General features: G+C 38.3%; 1 protein-coding gene across 4 annotated transcripts in view; it reads left to right on the forward strand.

The window, feature by feature from the left end:
• Nucleotides 1-21340, forward strand: part of MPP7 (MAGUK p55 scaffold protein 7) — a 152421-nt gene that overhangs the window by 51004 nt on the left and 80077 nt on the right. For all 4 annotated transcript variants that reach the window (XM_048076529.2, XM_066991566.1, XM_048076531.2 and 1 more), the window contains one exon: nt 4860-4978. In XM_048076529.2, coding sequence (XP_047932486.2) covers nt 4860-4978 — 119 coding nt within the window. The remainder of the gene's footprint in view (nt 1-4859; nt 4979-21340) is intronic.

Below are 21340 nucleotides of genomic sequence, written 5' to 3' on the forward strand. Positions count from 1 at the left end.
AGCTGTTGTAAATTTTAGTTTCAAGATTCGTATGTGTATTAGGTTATTGACATGAATATAATTAGTAGGGATTACTTCTGTAAGCAAGGTTATCTAGTCATTGCTTTTAATTGCCTGTGTTTTTTTTTTTTTCTTGGGTGAAATAAACTTCATGGAAAGTGTATCGTATGTCTGGTGTTAATTTATTATATTTCTTTATTCTCGATGGAGGTAGTTGGGTTTCATAGGCTATCTAAGCACCTTCCAACATTCCCCAACCCCTTCCACTCTCACAAGGGTTTTATGTTATTACTGTGTGCAGTGCTTGCCCCTTTCAGTAGTGTTGCCATGCCACAGGTTTTACTTAGTTCACATCTTAGTTCATCTTAGGCACTGTGTCTAATTTATATAACACGAATATAAATATCAGCATACTGGTATCTAAAACTGGGAGTTCCCTTATTTATCTGGAGTTGACTCTTTTTACTGCCACTGGCTTAGGTGCCCATGTTTCATCTAGAAAGGGCCGTTTCCTCCTCTGATTCAATGATTTGGGAAAGTCCAGGGATGATTACATTGTGATGTGAGATTTTTTTTCCTCCGAGTTGTAGGACTGACTGGACTTGCTTCCTTTTTTATAGTTGCAAAATAGTCTTTCATCTCCATGCTTAAACTCATTGTTAATTTTTGTAATGTATGCTCAGGTCATTTGAGACCTCTGAATAAATGTTCTGCTTTTAAAAATAGAAGTAAATGAGTTTTTCTTGTGTAAGTCATGTTTACTTTACTGAATTTTGACACCTGAAGTATTTTGATACTAGAAAATCCCAGTGGACATGTGATTCCTTTTAAATATAAAACTTGCTTAAATTTAGCCAAACTAGACTAAAAAAAAAAATTACAAGGACCTGAGTAGAATAGCAACATTGTATAAAAAAGCTTTTTTTTATTTTTTATTTTTTTCAAGGCTCTTTACAGTGTTGCCAACATCAGGCATTCAGAAAACCCAGGATTTTTTTCAGCTTTTTGTGATTTTTGTTTTTTAAAACAACTTCTAGAGCCTTTTAAAAACTTTTTTTGTGTGTGTGTGTTAGTTTAAATTGTAGGCATCTTTCAAAAAATGTGTGCAAAATACTTTTTTTTACTAGGAGGTCCCTGCTTTTTGGGTGACTTGGAGGTGTGAGAAGAAAGCATCACCCTGAGACTGATAGCCCAGCTGAGGGCTGGCAGCCACGCGCTTAGGACAGCAGCGTTTAGCTCTCGGTTGTGGAGCTGTGTCTCATCCCATGGCTGCTGCAAGGAAAATGCATTTTTAATTCCCATAGCAGCCCGTCTCAGTACAGGGGATATGCCTATGACAATGAAGTTCAGTGCAGCAGCGTTTCAATATTTCTAATTTCTACTGAAAGGATTTAAAAGCATAATAATAATAATAATAATAATCTGCTTTCAACAGCCTGACTGCAGTAAAACCAGTGAGCTACTTACACTGATTGCAGTGGCCTCTGTCTCTGGCCTCCAGAAGCACCTGAGATGCTATTTAGTAGCTTTAGGGATCGGTTTGAGGATGGGCTAAAGCAAAGTCTCCAGTATGAAATTTGGATTGCTTACCTTGCTGCATGGAAGCAACTCCACGTAGTGACAGCTGCAGGGCAGCAGAGATTTGATCTTCTACTGTTCAGGTGCCAGAAAGGTGGATGCGACAAGTCAGTGGTCATTTCAACGAGGCCGATATGTCTGTAGTCATCTGAAGGCATTACCAATTTATGGCAGTGTGGCAAATTTTCTGGTCCCTGTCCTTACCACAAAAGCACTTGCTTTTAAATCCCATTTGCTAGCAGTGCACCAGCCACTCTTGTCACTATTTCTTTGCACTGCAGTACATCAGAACAATGCGTTTTGTCTGGCTGAGATACAAATAAAATGCCATGTTTTAGTTCTTAAGGAGTTGGTGCAAAGAAGAACAATACTCAGTTTTTCTTTATATATAAAAACCTTAATGCCCATCTGAGAAAATTTGATACCATGGCAGTGGGCACAGCAGAAGGAACAAGAAAAAAATACTTATGTGAAGCTAAGCCTTCACATGTACCAGCACCTTTTGCTGCTGTCATGGTTGTGTTTAAAAAGAGGGTAGAGCTGAGCTGGATGTTGGAATTTCACTATTTTAACTTTGGTCTTTACCATCTGCTCTCTCCAGCTAAAAACCTCAAGTCCTCTTCCTGCTGAAGTTTTGTTTGGCTATTTTATTTTATTTTATTTTATTTTATTTTATTTTATTTTATTTTATTTTATTTTATTTTATTTTAATTTTATTTCTGGCCACATAATGCTTGGTTTCAAGAGGAGTCTAAAGAGCAGGCGAGCGGTGTTCCCTGGCACGCTGGGTGGCTGGGGCTCTTCTGCTGCGGAGAAGAACTGGATCCTGATTTTTTTCACCTTCAGGGTGAAAGCTACAAACATTGGACTGCAGAGGTAAAGCAGGGCAGCGTTAGAAACATAACCATAGTATTGGAAAAAATGCACCTGCCTAATTTTCTCCATTGCTCCAGAAGAGCTGCATAAATGGGGTACATTTCCGTGGAAGCTAGCAGTAGGGCTGGTGAGACAAAGCCACCCACTTCCCCAGAAGGGGCATTCAGGGCTCTAGGAGTAAATGAAGCCCACAGCAACTTTTGAGCTGGGTGTGGAAGCCGTAAGGTATGTAAGCACCTGCCAGATTACTCTGTCCTGGATTGCAGGCAGCTCTGTGCATAAAACCATGTCTCTTTACAAGCAGATTCAGTCTCACTTTGTATCGCTACTGTAAGAATTAGTCCATCAGGAACCTTTATTTTCACTGAGGAATTAATTATCAAAGGTTCAAGGGACAATATTTATCAGCATAGAATATTTTGACAGTAGATGATATGTGAAATTTAAGCCCTTAATCTGTTGTGCATCTCTAATGTGAAGGGAACAGCTGAAGTTAGTATCTTCTTTCCTCTGAATGGCACATGTGAATTGTTCCTGAAGTTAGGCCACTGTGTAAGCTTACCTTGAATTTTTTATTCAATTTTTTAACAACCTTCAGGTTATTCGGAGGTAAATGCATTTGCATTAACAAAAGTGGCCATTTGCAGAAATGAAAGCTGAGTGTAAAGAAATTTTAATTATCTAAATGAATGTCTTAAGGACAAAGTAAATTGAATTAGTGATAACGTTTTTGCAGTTTTAATATTTGTTCTTCCTATGTACTTATTTCCTCACCTGAAGTTCTGTTGATGTCATTTTTCAGCTACTGTGATATCCAGAGAAACTCTGAATTTATTTTTATTTTTTCTTTTTAAACAAAGTGCTGAAATTCTAATAATCCAGAAAGCAAGAGCCAAGAGACCCATTCAGACTTCTGTTCCTTGGGTGTTTGTTCAGTCATTGGTGGAGTCTTGGTAGGCAAGACTTGAGTTTCTTTTTCTATCCATGCAAAATTGTAGTGGCTTGAGTTATATCCTCTTTTTACAGTATTTCTGAAGGATAAACAAGAGCAGATTTAAATAAAAGCAAGATTCTAAGAAAATGAATGTCAACCACCAAAACACTTGGACCACAAAAAGAATGTATCTGGAAGGAACGTTTTTTTTCCAGAATATTTTACTGAAAGGCAGTAAAAAGACAAAAATGTTAAATAATGGGATCCCGAAGGTGCTGTATGTAATTTTGAAAGGAGATATGTGGTGCCTGGAAAGGCTGTGAAATTATGTTTACTGGTAAATATTTGAGATCGAGTTTTAGGGAGATAATAGGCATAATAATGATAGGCAACCTATAACTCACAATAACGTTCTTTGCTAGTAGAATATCTTGTAAATCCGTCCTTGTGATGAACAGCAGCACTTACTCAGACTAAAAATAATAGCAGGACCATGTATCTTGGATCCCGGGAGACTATTGGTGTTTTTGTAGACAGCAGACAGGAGAAAAAGGCATTTTGTCCTTTTTACCCCAAGTAATCCCACTGGAAAATTAAACATGTGCTATGAATTGATATCAGCTCATGCCAGGTTACCTCCCTAAAGAGGACTGCTGCAAACACTGTTGCTACATTTCTTGGACAGCAGCTTGATGGCCTGTGTGCATGATGGATATTTTCTGCTGCATGCTACTGTGGAACACTGCGCTACTGTCTGCCCCTCGGAGCCCGCTGGTGAGGTGTGCCACAAATAACTGGGAGCAGCAATTGCTTTAACCCTGCGCAGAGCCTTGGATACCTGCAAATTAAAACTGTTACTGAAACATCGCTCTGGGGGGTGCCTCTGGGAAAGCTGTGTTGGGTTTGTTTTTTAAGGTGTAGTGCTGCAAAACAGAGCGGTTCCTTTTGTCTTGCTATAGGCTCCTACTGAACACGGGATAAAAAAAATATTAAGCAATATATTAGCAAGAAATATTTAGAGAAACCACGAACCCTTTTTTAATGGACCACCCTATCCAGTTTCTGTTCTTTTAAGGAAGTTTTTCCTATTCATGACTCATTTCACTCTTTGGCTAACATCAAGGGAAATGGAATAACGATTAAGCAAAGGAATGTATGTTTTTTTCTCGTTTTGTCTTTTTTTTTTAAAAAAAAAACCTTTACGAATTTTCTCTGTAACCTTGTGTAAATACATACGGATATAGAAGCTTGACAACTGTGACAAGGTAAAAAGTACACTGCTAATGCTTGCTTCTTAGTAATTTTTAAAAAATGTTCCTTTTGGTTCTACAAGTTAATGTTATGCTGGGTACTCCAGACTCTGTATTCAGTTAAAATGACATGCTCCAGGCAGCCAATTACACAGAACTGTTAAGTGAAATTAATGAGATCACCCCTAGATTACACTCTGTGTTTTATTTTCATTTTATAGGTCTGTATGAGCTGCTGGCTGCATTGCCAGCCCAGCTGCAGCCACATGTGGACAGCCAGGAAGACCTGACCTTCCTCTGGGATATGTTTGGTGAAAAAAGCCTTCATTCATTGGTGAAGGTAAACCACATTTAAGTCAGTTTCTCTTTGAGAAGAGCATATGGAAAAATGTTTTGAGCGCCATCTAGTAAACCAGTGATCAAACTTGCTCAGTGAAAACAAAACAGCCTTGTTTTAACTCTGTTTCTGTCAGGGGTGGAAGTTGTTAAATAAGATTCTACCAAAAATACATAGATGATTTCATTTAAGAGTGATGTTTTGGCAGTATAATGCTAATGCAGCAAACATATGTTGTTTGCCCTTGTTTAGAAAAAGAGAGTACGAAATAGTAGCAGGAAATCTGAGCCTTCTTTATGGTCAACATTCAAGACCTGGAGTTTAGCTTAAATAAATAAATGTTCACAGCAAAAATTAGAAGGAATATATTTTCTGAGGTCAAGTATGGCAACAGTTCAGTAGCCACATTAATTTAAAATAATTTCCTTTAACAAAGTCAACTGAAATTCTAGTAAGCTGTTTCTTTTATTGGCTTGCCTCCATTTAAAATTGTTTTGCACATAAATATGTTGGACTAAAGTACGACCTAAAATAAGTTTGGAAGAATACTTGAGTAAAGTGTCCTGCTATGAAAGTGATCAGCAACAAAAAATCAAAGCATGCCACGGGAGTATGCAGAGCAACCCCAATAATGTTAAAATTGCTTGAAGAAAAAAATGGGACCAATCAGCTGGTTAGAAACGTTCCACTCCTACAACATGGTAAGTGTGGCTCAAGTCTCTAGTAGGGAGCTAATTCGAGCTGTAAGGAAATTCTGAGGTCTCAAGTGAGTCAGTAGGTGGTGGTAACCCATACCATGAATATATCCAGATTGCACGTAATTGAGCAGAGTTTGTTACAGTTGTCAGTCATTGCGTGAGAGGAGGCTTAAAAGTGAAGCAACCGAGATTATTTTATGTAGATTTTAGAAGCCACCTTTTTCCCTTTCTTTTAGCTATCTTGTTCCAGGAAAAGAAATTATAATGTTGTACTTGGGCAAAGTTTTCAAATTACCTGCAAAATTACATATGAAAATAAACACAAGTACTGTCTGGTAGTAGATACACAAAAGCAACAAGCAGCAGAACAGTGCTTTTCAATACTCGTTTGCCTAAAGAATTTCATCAAAGTTTCTGAAGCACAGCGATTCCTACACTTCTTACTGCTTTGATTCAGCTGTCTTTTCAGCTTGCTAAGATCACCACTGAAAGGGGAGCACTGGTTATGTTTCAAATATAGGCTGACGGTCGTGTGAATCTAAATTAAATGTTAGGTCAGTAGCTAAGTTAGTTTTCTTTCTGGATTGGGAATTAAAGAAGGCTGGCTGAAAACGAGTGTGGATCTGTGAAACATTAAAATTTCAACATTTGCTCTTAATTTTGTATTGAGGCAAAACCAAAACCTTTTAACTCATTCACTTGCTCCCTTTTGCCTGTCCCCAAAAGAAAACAAAGTTAGCATGACTGTAGCTATTTCACTCATCGCCAGTGTACTCGCAGCTCGGAAAAGCTGGGCTCTCGTACTGGCTATCCTAGTTGCATGCCCTAATACCATGTTGTTTGTTACTGCTGTGTAGATTGGCCTTACTGGATGAGAATTGAATGAGAAAGGTTTCTTGATGCAGTTGGAAAGTTTTAGAGGTCAGTAAGTGGACATTTCCTTGCAGTTACAACAAGAAGTCATTGAAGTATTCCAACCATCTTTTTTATCTTGTAAGTTTTAGGGCCAAGAATGAAATATATATTTAACTCCTAACCCGTGAACAGTTATATTAAAGTCCTATTAGGACTCATATTGTCTTCAAATAGATTTAATTCTTGAAAACGCATCTTTGGTGTTCACTAGTAGCACTTATTCTTTAATGCACTGTACTAATTTCACTCAAAAGACAGAGATTTTTAATTATAAGAACTGAGACTGTTACCAACATCTAGTCTGACTCAGTGTATGGCATGGGCTGTAGGATCTCACCTTTTGATTTCTGTGTCGTTCAGCTACAGAAAATAGGGCATGAAGGGCTTTTAAAGGGTTATCCAGTTCATACTCCTGCCCTTAGGCTGTATCTGAAACTTATAGTATTTGTTTGACCTTTAACACATTTTAGAAGGATTATCCAGTGTGTTATCAAGTTTCAGAGAAGGCACTGCATGGCTTTTTTGGAATGAAATTGTAAGAGCAAAAGAGAGAATCTCATCTTCCATAGCTTTTCCCTTTTACAAGACTTCAGAAGTGCCAAACCTTTCTTTCTGGGTTCTGGTGTCTTATTTGAAAGACTGTTTTTCCTAGCAGTAACTTCTTAAAGTCAACTATACTTGCAAAGACAAATGTTTTTAATTCCTTGAGCAGAGAATGATGACAGATATTTTGTAATAAAAAAGAAGCACTAGCTTAGAGCCAAGGATGTTGTGATCCTGGTATCTGTGGGTTTTAAGCTTCATAAATAGAAAGAAAATTAGCACTGGTATACTACTAATTAGGCACTACTATTTATCTGTTTAAAATAGGCACACTGCGTAATAAAAAATTAAAAGCTGAACTTCTTACCTTACTATTTAATAATTGCAAATAGTAGAAAAGAGCTGTTTTCTAAGTTTTAAAATGGATAAAGCGCTCCAAATTGCTTGAAAAGTTTAAGTATAAAATTAACTTTCTACCTTTTGTACAGATATTCTGAGTTTTATGGGTATTTAATAGTCACAGTGTTTTCTGCGTGGTTGTATACGATGGCATATGGTTTGCTACTCTGGTTCTCTTGATATTGAAAAGAAAAATCCTTGCCTTGGATTTCTCTTCATTCAGTGCTGTTGGATAGAAATCCCTTTGTGAACTTGGATCAGCCTGAGCTGTTCTAAGAAGTCAGAAATGGAAAAGTTGTATTAGATCATCCAGTCCATTCCCCTGCAAATACTGGATTGTTCCCTGCAGTACATTCCTATTGTAGTAAGTAAAACCGGCAAAAACTGATGCAACTGGTCTTGCATTCTTTTTTCTCAATAAAAGAATCTGTTGATTAGATTTTAGTTTGCAAAGTATAGAGAAGAAGGAACCCACAGCTATTGTTGACAGTTTGGAAGAGAAAGCTGGCTCTGGATAGTGAATGTTCAAAGTTTGTCTCTGCTTCACTCAATTTATTACTTCCTTGTCTTATTACATAACTCTCTTAAGTTCAACCAAAAATCTTCAACCTTCTCATTACTTTTTATATGGTTGAGATCCCAGTAATTCTGTAGAGATTTATAGAAAAGAACTAAGAAAATATGACTACAAACCCAGCTGAAATTTCAGATAGTACACATTCACTCTGGTTGTGTTGGTGGTCGTTTTTTCATGTTTTTGCCTTTTTTTTTTTTTAAAAAAAAAAAAGAGGAAAATGTATAAATAAAGATCTGTTCTAACTACTCCTTTAGCTGATTTTCAGAGGAGCTGCAAGAGTTTCCATGTGTGTTTGCTTGCTGTTGGTGCACTGGACACGTTTTGCTGTTTGTCTGCTTAGCTCCAAGATGAAGCTTCTACTTGCACTGTAGCCTTGAATGTTTCTTGTTGTGGGTGTAATGCTCAAACACTGAGTAAGTTTATCTGTTAGGCTGCTACCGACCTACTTTTTCACCAATTGCAATTTGCCGATTGGCTTTGGCCAGCTCAGAGCATGGACAGATCTCTAGCCAGTGCTGTACTTCGCATTAGGAAAACAAAGCCACAAGTAGTATTGTTACTCCCCTTGATAGGGAAGAGATCAGACATCCAAAAAGCCAAAAAAGCAGTATGTGGCATTGGAGAAGAAAATAACTACTGCAAAGAGTAAGGAATATTTGGTGAATCTAGTCTGGTTTAATTATGACTGCATAGTATTTTGGTAGCTGGCCCTGCAAAGCCTTAATTTGTGTTAATTTTCTATTGGTTTCACCTGGATATGGCTTGGCTCGAAGTTCTGAGAATTTTTTTGCATGTGCTAATGTTTGTCTGTGCCAATGACTAACAGCTTTTTCTAAGCAATCTAATCTTCGAAATTAGAGTAGTCAAGAGTGTATCCCGATGTAAATTCATTGGCATGCAAATTCAATCGTGTGATCATGTAGCCCAAATTTCAAAACTGTGGTGGTTCTCCTGGAGCTCACGGAGGGGTCTTCTGGTGCAGCTTCCCCTGCCCCGTGATGTGTCAGACGTCCTGCAGCCAACATCCAGGTATGCACCGCACACGTCTTGTGCATTCGCCTCCCGTGTCATGCACCCGAATGGTGAATGCTTCTGCCTGGGCATGTCCTCAAGCATCCCCACAACTGAATATTCCTCCCAAAATAATAAGAGGAAACAGAGTTGTCTTTGTGAATTGTTCTGATGAGTTGTGTGTGAGAGCTGATTGTTCTGGACTCAGTGTTCTGAACACTTGACATGGATGACCCATAGACTAAGGGAATGATAGCTGTGTCGGCATCAAAGGATGGCGACGGTGGTGATGGATGAGAAGGATGGATTAGAGTAAGGTCTGAGCATGACTAAAGGCTGGAGATCGTACTGTCTGGCTGGGATGGAGTTGGCTTTCTTCATGGCAGCCTGATGACATTGATGTTGACTGCGTCTGTACTTCAAGCTATTATTGAAATATTTCTTACTCGTAACACACAAAATATTTTTGACTCGTAACACAAGTTATTTACTTTCTGATTACTTTGTTCTTCGTGTGCACTTTCTCTAGAACTAATATTTATACAATCTTCATATTATTGTTTAGAGCTTATTGTTGGAGCTGTTTCTGCAGCTCACAAAACCACTTCTTTTTCTGTTAACTGCTTTGTTGTACGGAGACAGCAGGGTGTGTTTCTGAGGGGCTTTGGTTGCTTTTATCTTTGCACCCAGTAAGGGAACGGCGAGAGGGATTTCTGATTTCAGGGCAGACATAAACAGGTACCTCGGGAGGAGCTCGGAGGAGCTGCCTTATTCAAGAGCAGCATGCCTGGAAAACGCACCGAAAGAGAACGTGTGGGTCAGTGAGTGGGACTGGAGATTGGCAGGATCCAGGCACCTAGCCTTAAATCAGACTGAGTGGATTGTGGTTTCAGGGGAGAGTGTTGTGGAGTTGGAGAGATGTACAGACCACCTCGGAGTGGGTGGAATTATTGAAACTGGTAGCTCATTCACTGAAATGGTGCTTTGGTACTCAGAGTCCTTAAGGTTCCTCGCTGCAGAGTTCTCAATCATATTTATTTTTAAAAAGCTGTACCTCCCAGGTACAGGGAACAGGCTGTAGTTGTGTAAATTCACGGGGAGCTCTTGAAGTGCTGTTTGCTTTGGAGATGGGGAAAAAATGAAGGAAAAGGCGGTGTGAGTAAGCATTTACCACCTGGCCATCTGGAGGAGGAGGTGGGAGGGTGGTGCTTGGCAGCTGGGAACAATTCATGGCCAATGAAAAATAATTGTTCTTCATGCTCTAGAGGAGAAGCGGGCAAGATTGCTTCTTACGTTATAGTTTACATCTTTCAGTCAGAGAAGGCATGCAAAGCCTACCAAAGGCCAGAGTTAGGAACAAAGCTCTCGCCCTCGTCGTGCAGACTGGCCAAACAACGTACAGATGTGGGCAGCTGGGCACGTTTAAAAGAAGGAAGAAGGAATTTACTGTAGTTGGGCTCATTAATATTGATGCACTAGGTCACAGGTGGCAGTTCTTTGTCGTTGTTTAAATTCAGATCATCTTTGGGTTGCACACACAGACTGTACGTGGAGGAGCAGTAGCATTTCAGTGCTTTTCTCACCCAAAGCATTCGTAGGTAGTGGTCTAATCTGTATACCGAAATAGAAGCTTGCTCGTAGGCTTCCTGCTTAGTTAAAGATGAAGAGTGTTGAAAAAAATAATACTCTGTAAGAAAGCCTGATGCTGCCTGACAACAGTTAGCAATGATATTTGGAGTAATTACCCCCGAAGCATCGAGTCGTTTTGCTTCCATCCAAATTATTGCATTCAAGAAAGTGTCGTGCAAGGTGTTACTCCATATGAAATGCCATGTGAATTTCGAGTGTTACTTTTGAAGCCAAAGTGATTTTTGGAGACTTGTTCAATAGCCAGCAACTGAAATCTGCAAGTAGAGAGATCGCTCTTAGCTGGAGGCAGTCAGCTGCCTTTAAACTTAATTTCCATGGGAACAGTGATCAGATTAATCAAAATAAGGTAATTGAAGTTTTATAGAAAATACTACAGGACCTTTACTTTATTCAGACTGATACTGTTGCCATGGAAAATGTAAGGAAAAGCTAGCCAGCAGCCAGGCACCGAGCAAATGCTTCTGTTGTTGAGATGGAGAGTTTCTGGCTGAAGTGTGTGCGCTGACCTCTTTCACTTGTCTGAGCACTTGTATAAAAATGTAGGACATCAGGTAGTAACTGAGCAAAAGGAACAGAAATAAAAATGGATTCCTGCTTTAAATCCTAGCTAAAACCCCGAAGTGTTCACATACTATAATATGTAACGGTCATAGTGTTTCTTCTCTGATTAAAGATGATGGTGTTTTGCCTTGTGTGTTGATGTATACATACTTGTGCTTATTTGTGCCTTTAAAGTGACAAACTGCACCTCCACCTTACTGAAGAAGTGGCCAGGCATAGCACTGGGCAGTGTAACCTTGTTTCAGAGAAAACGTGCAACAAGTTAGTGCCAAATGGATGCATTGGTGCAGTTGTGGTGAAATACGGATCATACGTGAAGATGCAACTAAATGTATTTGTGTTACAATTGTACCGTGTTTACTGGGAAAGAGACAGCCAGTGGATGTCAATCATCATTTGGTCCTGAAGTCTGTTGAACTGGTTCAATTACAGTAAATTAATTTTTTTTTTTTATGTTTTATTTTGTACTTGGTAGAAATTTAACTGGATAGAATCGTGGAATCATGGAACGGTTTGGTTTGGAAGGGACCTGAAAGCCCACCCAGTTCCACCCCCCCTGCCATGGGCAGGGACACCTCCCACCAGACCGGGTTGCCCAAAGCCCCATCCAGCCTGGCCTTGAACACCTCCAGGGATGGGGCATCTTCCCGGATGGGATATCTCGTACTAACTTTTGTCAGAAGTTTTGACATTCGGTATCCCCAGCATCTTGCAGCTTCTACATCAGAGGTGCTAATGTGTTTAATAATAGAGACTTACATGTTTTCATCTAGGTTTTTATAAGGAAGTCCTGTTCCTGTCACCATCTCCTCCTTTCAGCTCGCTTTGTTAATAATAAAAAATTCTGAGATCAGTTTCCAAAGCAACTTAATTGCTGCTTGCCTGTCAACAAGCTTGTTGACAGTTTAGTCTCATAAAAGCTGTGGAAGCTGGGCTAGGTAAGAGTTTCTGCAGGCACGGTATACCAACAAACTTTTGAAATGAAAAATAAAATAGATAAGCTTATTAATTCAGAGGTGTGAAATGTTGGTCTATGACTACTTCTTGAAACTTGTGAATTAATCAGCGCTTTGGAATGTGAAAACACTTTGGTTTAGGTTAAACTCCAGACGGAGGCATTTTTTGGATCAGTAGTAATTGATTTAAAGTTTCTGCTGGGAAACCTCCAAAGAGTAGCAGAAATCCAGCCAAAATGTCCTGGACATTGAGAAGGAAGATCTAAATCCTTCTAAGAAAATAGTCTGTAATTTCATTGTTGCAGAGGGTGTAATATACCAGCCTGGTGACAAAACTTCTGCAGCAGGCCAAAGAGAAGTTTAAGAACCCAAATCCATGCCCATACCCAGATTTTTCTTGCCTTATGGAGCTCGTGCAGTATTTATTTAACCAAAGTGATACATTTTTTGTGTATGATACTGAGGCCAATCAAAGGTCTCGTAAGCTGCTCAGTAGTCTGATAAATCCAAGACATCCAAGGATAATGTCATTTTAAACTGTTTTTCTACAGAGTTCTTTTCCTGTGGACCAGCAGTCATTTTTGTGGCAGATGAAAAAAATTATGTTCTGTAGGAGAACATGTGAGGGTGTGTTTCATTTCTTTTTTTGTTTTGTTACTGTCTTGGGCTATTTTTCTTTTAGGAACAGAAAGTTTTAACTACGCAAGCAAGCCTCTGCAGTGCAAAAACATCAAAAGTTTTAAGAAGGATGGGATGTGATAGTTGTAAAATCTTTTTGAAACATTGAAACTGATACAATGAGATTTAATAAAAATCTTAAAAAATAAGATTTAGTAAAAATGCCTGTGTATGGTATCGGCATGTTTTATTACTGCTTAGGTTAACTTTCTGTCTTTGTAAGCCTTGATTTTATCCTCTCTTCAGATAATCCTCTTGAAGTTAATTTGTAGTGCTCAGTAATATGTGCTATTACAAATATCCTCAGTATCTTTCCGCCTTTGTATGAAATCCATGCATACATATACAGTTTTTGCTCATCTTTCCTTTTTCTGTTCTCCCTTATTTTTCTTTCTTCTGTGCCTTCTTAAGCACTTTTTTTAAAACGGTTCTCTTAACTGTATGTTGTTTTTCTAGTAGCTGTTTCTGTGCATCTTTGTAGCATCCAGTCCTCTCTTTGCAGGTGTGGTGAGGTCAGTGGAAACTCTCCTCAAACATAAGTCGTGTGAAGTTGAGAACTACGGCGTGTGAGCGCTCACCAGGCTGGTGCTGTCCATGTGGTGCGCAGACACTGCAGAGCAGCCAATAGGGTGCTGCAGAAAAGTGATTTAAAGGCATGAAAAACATAATGTGTACTCATCTGTGCAAATCAAGGATGAGTAATTTAGAATGTGCAGTTAATACGAGTCGACTACGCCTTCACCGCACTAGCAAAACTTAGATGTCCACATTGACTTTGACGTAGCAGCTTCAGCATGGTGACACGTTCCATTTCCATGCTGCGGAGAGGAGTGTTTCATGCTTGCTTGCTCCAGCTGAACTGCTAAATGGTATGCATGACACAAAAATCGGATTGCCCATACCTTTGCTATTCCTACAGTGACAGTTTTGAAAACATTGAATTGTATAAAGCTAGAGCTGTCTTGAATTTGTTTTCAAAAAGCACTGGTGCCTCAGTGGGCAATTTAGACTTGCACACGCTTAGATTACGTTCATGTATTTTGCAGCTGTCTTCCCACTGCTACACTTTTCTTAGTTAAGACCAAGTTTTTCCTCAGTGTGCCCTCCCCTGTATGCCTGCAGGCTTCTATTTCCCATCTACTAAATGATTAGGTTGGATTAATTCCTTGTCTCTTAGGGAAGTTAAGACAGTGAGTGTATAAAAGACGTAGATAACATATTTAATCTTTGGTATTCTATCAGTGCTGGAGTTTGAGGATGTTAGGAAAGTTGCAAATGCAGCAGACCCCAGGACTTGAGGAATCTGTCTCAGGTGCAGAAGCCCAGTCCAGTGCACACAAGGATGAAGAAGTTCCTCAGTCCCAGTCTGACCAAGGTGGCCTCTGCTGTTCCCTTTTGCAGGTCACACCAGTGTTGGGGCTGGGTACCTGTTCCTAGGTGCAGAGCTGGCCAGAGCAGCTACCACAGAGCAGTGCCTGTACCTACGTAAGTGCCAACAGCTCTCATACAAACAAACAAAAAAAAGCAGACAGCTTGGTGTTCTTTCTCCTCTTCAGCTAATTAGGGCTGAAATTCATCAGTGAAAACACACACACCTTCACTCTCTGGATTTATAAGCACACCTACATTTACAGACTCCTCCAGTGTCACTGGTAGTGCTAAGAGTAACTAAACAGCCACGGCGCTTTACCCAGCCGATGGTTCAGACCGTGAGCCCTTTGAGATGCGGGTCTCCTCGCACTGACTGGTCCAGCTTGAAGTTTGTGAGCAAAGTACATGCACAAGCATGCATGTACCTGCACATGTGATTAAATTCGTTAATCATGGAATCACAGAATGGCTTGGGTTGGATCCAGCCTGGCCTTTGAACACCTCCAGGGATGGGGCATCCACAGCTTCTGTGGGCAGCCTGTGCCAGTGCCTCACCACCCTCACAGTAAAGAATTTCTTCCTAATATCTAATCTATATCTACCCTTTTTTAGTATAAAGCCATTACTCCTTGTCCTATCACCACACCCCCTGACAGAGTCCCTCCCCAGCTTTCCTGTAGTTCCCCTTTAGGCACTGGCAGGCCGCTGTAAGGTCTCCCCAGGGCCTTCTCTTTTCCAGGCTGAACAACCCCAGCTCCCTCAGCCTGTCTTCATAGGAGAGGTGCTCCAGTGCTTTGATCATCCTCGTGGCCCTCCTCTGGACCTGAAGACAGTACTGGAGGTGTGATCTCTCCAGAGCTGAGTACAGAGGGGCAATCACCTCCCTGGTCCTACTGACCACACTATTTCTGACGCAGGCCAGGATGCCATTGGCCTTCTTGCCTACCTGGGCATGCTGCTGTCTCATGGTATTGATGGCAATATTATTGATGCAAGGGAATAAAATCATAGAATATAATCAATATAATAATCCATTCTGACTATAGAATTCTAGTTCTTGTTCTTAATTCCATCATCCTTAGTTTCACTCACCCTGCTAGCTGCATCAGCACACCTCTGATGCATCTGCTGGTCAGCAAAGATACCTTTTGTGCTTCAAAACTGGTTCTTTCAGAGAATGTTACACCAAGTATAGGCACTTGCTGCTCTCCTTCAATTTTGGGTTGTTTTTCCTCTTATTTCCCTCCTGCTGCCTTTCCCTGTTGCCCTGTTTCATAGCTCTGTAACATGAAGTCACTGCTGCCGAGAAGAGAAAGTTCTGAGTCCTGGAGCCACTGATTCTTCTCTGCCCCAGTGGCTCAGGTATGATGTGACTCTGCATGACAAATAATTGTATTTATTGACCGATAGGGATGGTAGGGGGTCAAACATTCTTATTTTGTCCATTGGATAACAAGTCTGTATTCTCTCCCTGTCTCTTCCAAACTTTTCCTGTTGTCTTCTGCTAGAAGTCACAGTAAGCACAAGGTAAAGTGACACGTGATGTCACATTCACAAATGTGATATTGCCTCAATTAGACTGAAGTTAAAGAGTTAAAAAAGAAAAAAACCTGCCAGCTGTAAATGCTAGCGATTAAGTATAGGATAGCTTCACTACTGCTTTACATTCACTATGGATATCATCTTCATAAAGTATCTTGAATTTTAATCCACTTTGCAGATTGGGTTTCGTGGAAAAGAGCAGTTATTGCTGAGATTTAGGGATTAAATAATCTGGTAATGACACTACAGACATACACGGCTTTAATCAGGATCAAACCATAAGTCGGTACAATTTGGAATTTCCACCTTTCAAAGATTCTAGGAAAAAAGTAACCCATGATTGTAATCATGTTAATCTGGCAGCTGAAATACTAAGCTGGCCATATTGAAGTTTGGTATATCATTAATGGCTAACTACAAATCATACCGTAGCACATGCCAAGCAGCAAAATATTTGTAGTTGTATGCCTGTGCTCTTTCATCTCCAAATATCCGCTTTCTACCAATTTCTGACTAACTCCAACTAATAATCTGCCCAACTTTTACTATTATTATTGCTGTCTCCCAAAGGGGAAGCAATGTTTTGTTCTTTTCTTATTGTGTATCAGGTAACCACTGTGGAAGACCTATGGCTTGATTGCATCTTCTTTCTCAATTCTGCGCTCTCTCTCTGTTTTCTGAGTATGTGTATTGGTCTTGTAATTTAGAAGTGGATTATTTTATATTTACTCTTATACTGCCAAATGACTTTTTAATCTATGACAGATCTTTAATTCCCTTTATGTTCTGTGCATCTATTCTCCTTTTGTTATTCCTGTTAACACTTTCATAACCATTCTGTCATGCCTTCTCCATGCGAGTGTCATGCTGGTTTTTACTTATTTCAGTTTTTTCGCTGATTTTCCAAACTTTTAAGAATGTTGTTAAGAGCGGCCTCTTGTTCTCAGTCTCACTGAGACTGTTCATCCAAAGACGGATACTCTTAAAGGGTGCTTCACTGTATTTCAATTGAGCTGGGGCAGTTTAGCTGAGTTTAGGTGGATAAAAATTTGTAATTTCTTAATTTATTAAGCACAAAAAAATCTTCAAATAATATAGAAGGAAATATTTTGCCTTTCATTTTGTTAATGTTAAAACTTGTCTATGGCATAAAATTGTGAAAAATACTACCTGATTTTGTGATACTTCTTCCTGATATTATTTAAACTTCTGTTTATTTCTAGTGGTGCATATCCAAATGCAAAGTGAATCAGGCCAAGTCATGCTGGCTGATGCTTTGGGTGAATCCTACTTGAAATAAATAGGGCCAGGGTGGGGAGTTCGCGGCTGGAAACTGTCAGGAAATGTCATGGCATCCCAGTAGTTCATTCTTTTGTATCACCAGTCTCTGTTTTCATAGATCCTTATTTCTCATAGATTAAAATTGCTAATCTTGTAGTCTTGTAATCTATATATTCTATTTTAAAACAGTAGCGGCTAGTAGTATCTCTGTTATTTTTGTTCCTGTCGCCTCCTCCGTCCTTAGGCAATTTCTGCTGTTAATCTACCTGCTTTCCAAAAGTTAAGGCTATAGCAAGGTTGTAATTTCATACACCTGTACAAATAGATTTTTGTTACTCCTTCTGATATAAAAAGGAATGAATGTCTGCTTTGATTCAAAGGTTCCTTTAAAATCAGTTTGCATGTTTGGATGGTTTAGTGCAAAAACCTGTAGTGAAGTGACTTGAAAAGGTAAGGAGAAGAATCTCTCCTAAGTTATTGCACACTTTTTTTCAGTATTTTGTCATTATTTTTCACATTCTTCTTTACCCTACAACTCACATTCCATTTCACTGTTGGTGTTTCTTTGTCCTCTGCAGGAAGGTTTGAGAGAATAGTAGTATCCATTACCACTATTTCATTATCTGGTTGTACTTACTTGGGACATTTTATTCCTAACACAACTCTCTGTCCTTTTAAGTAAAATTCAGAGGCTGTCTTCATCTTTATTTTTATGGAAACTTTTATTATAACTCTTGTTTGGTTTTGTTTGTATTAATTCATTTATTACAATCTCTTTATTTTGATTTCTGTTTAATTTAAATAAATTAATTGTATCCTGACACCTGGGTGTGCTGTGCAGGCATCTTCATCTTCTCTTCTTAGATTCCGTGACTGGTAACATCTTCACTAGAAATCTTCCATTGCTGGTTTTTATTGATCTTAATTTTTTTCTGCATATCTACATATTTACCTCATATATATATTTTTTTCTGAATTTTTACTATGTTTACCATTATTCTCAGAAACAAAAATAAAACTTACACCTAACACCACATGTAGTAGGGATAGTAGGGAAGAACAGAAGACCATCCTTTACTAACCAGTGTAGTGTTTTGTTTTGTTTTGTTTTCTTGTTGTTTTTTCTAGTCTTTTTTTTTTTTTTTTTTTTTTTTTTTTAAGATTTGCAACTTAAAGTTTAACTTTAGGTCTGGGATTTCAGCAATGATGTGTCCCTCACTATCCAAGTTCCACTTGATTTGTTGTGATCTGTTTGGAAAATTGTTAACTGTCAATTACTTTTATTTTAAAAACAAATTAAAATAAGAATGCAAATCACTGCCTTGTAGGCATTCTTTATTGTTTTCATGGCCATAGTTTCATTAAAGAGTTTTAAGCAAGTGCTTACATTCATTCTTGTGACTTCTCCTAGTACTCTTAAGCACATGCTTACTTTAGTGATAATATGTTTTGTTTTCTATTTTGTGTTGTTTTATTTATTTAACCCAAATTGAAAGCAGGCACAGAGAGAAGGGAGCAGTAAGACCTGCAGTTAGCTTGCCTGTTGGCAGCTGACAGATTCTGCCTGGCCTTTTGCAGTGTTGCATTTAAGCACCCTCACATGCTGCTGCTTTGATTTTTGAGGTTTTCTTGCATACAGTTGATCGCATAGTTGATGCGACTTCTAAGGGTAGCTTTTGCATTTGAAAATCTTCAGCATAATTAACTTAAGTCCTCACAGCTTTTAAAGTAAAACTGACCAGAAAATCAATTGTAGTGTTCATATTCAAGAAATAGCCATGAACATGGTTAGTTCTGAGTATCAGTTTTTAGTGTAGGGAACTAAATGAATTACTAATATAGTGTAGGGAACTAAATGAATTTAAATGAATTACTTGAAATTTTTTGAAAGCATTTCATCTGTAATTTTATTAGCATTTTGTGTTGCGTTCGTGGCACTTTGATCCGGTTTTATCAAAACTTGTGTTTACAACATAATTATGCTCTTATGATGAAGGCCTTTTCATTCTTTAAATAAGTGTTCTTCTCATTGTTTGCAAGCTTCAAAGTAGCTTATTCTCAATGAAAATCTACCAATCTTTAAATCTGTGATAGGGGTACAACTGAGTCTAAACAGAAAAAAGTAATGAAATAGTAATTGAGTTTTGCATGTCTAGGAGTGTCTAAAAGTGTGTTGTTTTTTTTCTCCCATGAGTAAATTTCCATGTGTATGGACATGCAGCTTCCAGTGTCAGTACTTTTCTTAAAATGTAATTGGTAGTGGAGTAATATAATGCCATGAAATAAAATGAGACAGTTTTTTTTTTAATCTGAATTTTATTAAGTATTAAGACCTGTACTGTATCATAACATGTTACAGAAAATGTAGAAAAACCTGAACAGTGAGCTGCGTACTTTTCATATCGCATAAATTGTACCGACCCCACTAGATGGTGCTAATTGATAAATATATGTGTGTATATATTTAATTTTATCTCAGAGGATGTATGTCCCTATCTGTGATTAAAGTTTGCTGAGTTTTGAGTAGTTTAATTCTGCATCATGAACCATACAGAAGCAATCTTATTAGGATTAATTATTAGCAATATTAGCAATATTAGCAATTAGCAATATTAGCAATATTGCTTATTAGCAATATTATTAGGATCTTAGGCAACCTGAATGGAACTGGAACTAGGACTAACTTGCATTGACTACAGGACTGTAAGGATGTGTTTACTGTACTAAGCAGGAATAAACTGAACTCTTCATTGTTTAAATGTAGCACGCTCTGCCTGAATAGTGAAAGAGAAAAAGCACAAGCCTGGGCCAAGGTCTTGCAGTCTGTATGCAGAGAATCCTGTTTGTCTGTTTTCTCTAAGAAATATTCAGTCGGCGTTTCTGTAAAATCTTAGATATACCGAGAGTGGAGTAAAAAAAAATCTGCCTGACAATGAGAAGAACAGTTTAGCTTTCATTCACATTAGAAATCTGTTTACTTGCTGAGCATGGTTAAGAAAGATTTCCTTTAGATTTATATTGTTAAAAAACAGTGGGGATCGCTTGCTTTTGGAAAAATGGTTGGAAATTAGCTCCTGCGTAATGATGCAAAAGTGAAGACCTCAATTCAAATTTGTGATGAATGCTTAAAAAAAGTAGCATTGGGAGAATTGAAGATTACAAAAACAAATTGTTTATAAGTAAAATGTACTTTGGGGCAAATGAGAACCTCTTAGTGTTTATATAACCTTTTAGATTTCTGAAGGAAAGGACAAGGCATTTATGAAGAGAAGTATTCTATCTAGGCACATAATTTTTTCAGTTCTAGCATCTAAATGAAATCCTGAACTTTGCTTTCAAGTCCACTAGCAGTGATTCTGAGACTACCTGCTCTTCTTGTGCAGTACTTCTTCCTATTCTTAGCAGGCTTCCATCAACAATTCTCAGCTTTCAGTTTAATCTCATTTTAAAGCTTCTTCATCTGTAATTATTTGACAAAGCAGGGCCATACAGTCATTCATTTAAAACACATCGTGGTAGCTTCTTTATTTGAAAATGTCTGTTCGTTTTGATTTTTTTTTTCTTTTAAGCACTATCTCCATATTCTTGGCATGTTACCTCTTCCGTCCTCACTCTAACTCTGGGAGTAATTTAACATGAATTGTTATTAGCATTGGCTCAGAAAGTATAGTAAATTTCTGTTCAAATTCACATGTCTCTTTGCTAATCAACATATCAACATAAAGCAGTGGGAAATAATGGAATATTGTTTTTTTTTTTTTTCTTTCAATTTGCTGAATTAGATAATCAAATGTAATGGCATGTCATGAAATGTTCAGGATTACAGTTTTCCTAAATGTCTTTCAGAAGTAAGATGACAGCTGTTGCTGGTATGTTTTGTGCTTAGAAGGACCTCAGCTCATGATAGCATACAAAAGATATTCAGTTAGCTGTCGATGTCATCTTTCTGTTCTTTACTTTCTAGCTGCATCCAGTTTGTTTCATTCCCTTCTCAGTTCATATTAAGTAGTACAATTATTTCTTTGTTAAAAGATTTTTTCTTTGAAATATGCAAATATGATATTCAAATTCAAGAACGATTATGTTATTGTGTAGTAAAGAAAGCAGACTACAGAAAAGAAAAAAAAAATCCTTTTCTCAAATTTATTAAGATCTTGAATTTTAAAGTACCATAGCAAAAGCT

This window comes from Anser cygnoides, chromosome 2 (genome assembly GCF_040182565.1).
Source record: "Anser cygnoides isolate HZ-2024a breed goose chromosome 2, Taihu_goose_T2T_genome, whole genome shotgun sequence".
In the NCBI taxonomy this organism is placed as follows: domain Eukaryota; kingdom Metazoa; phylum Chordata; class Aves; order Anseriformes; family Anatidae; genus Anser; species Anser cygnoides.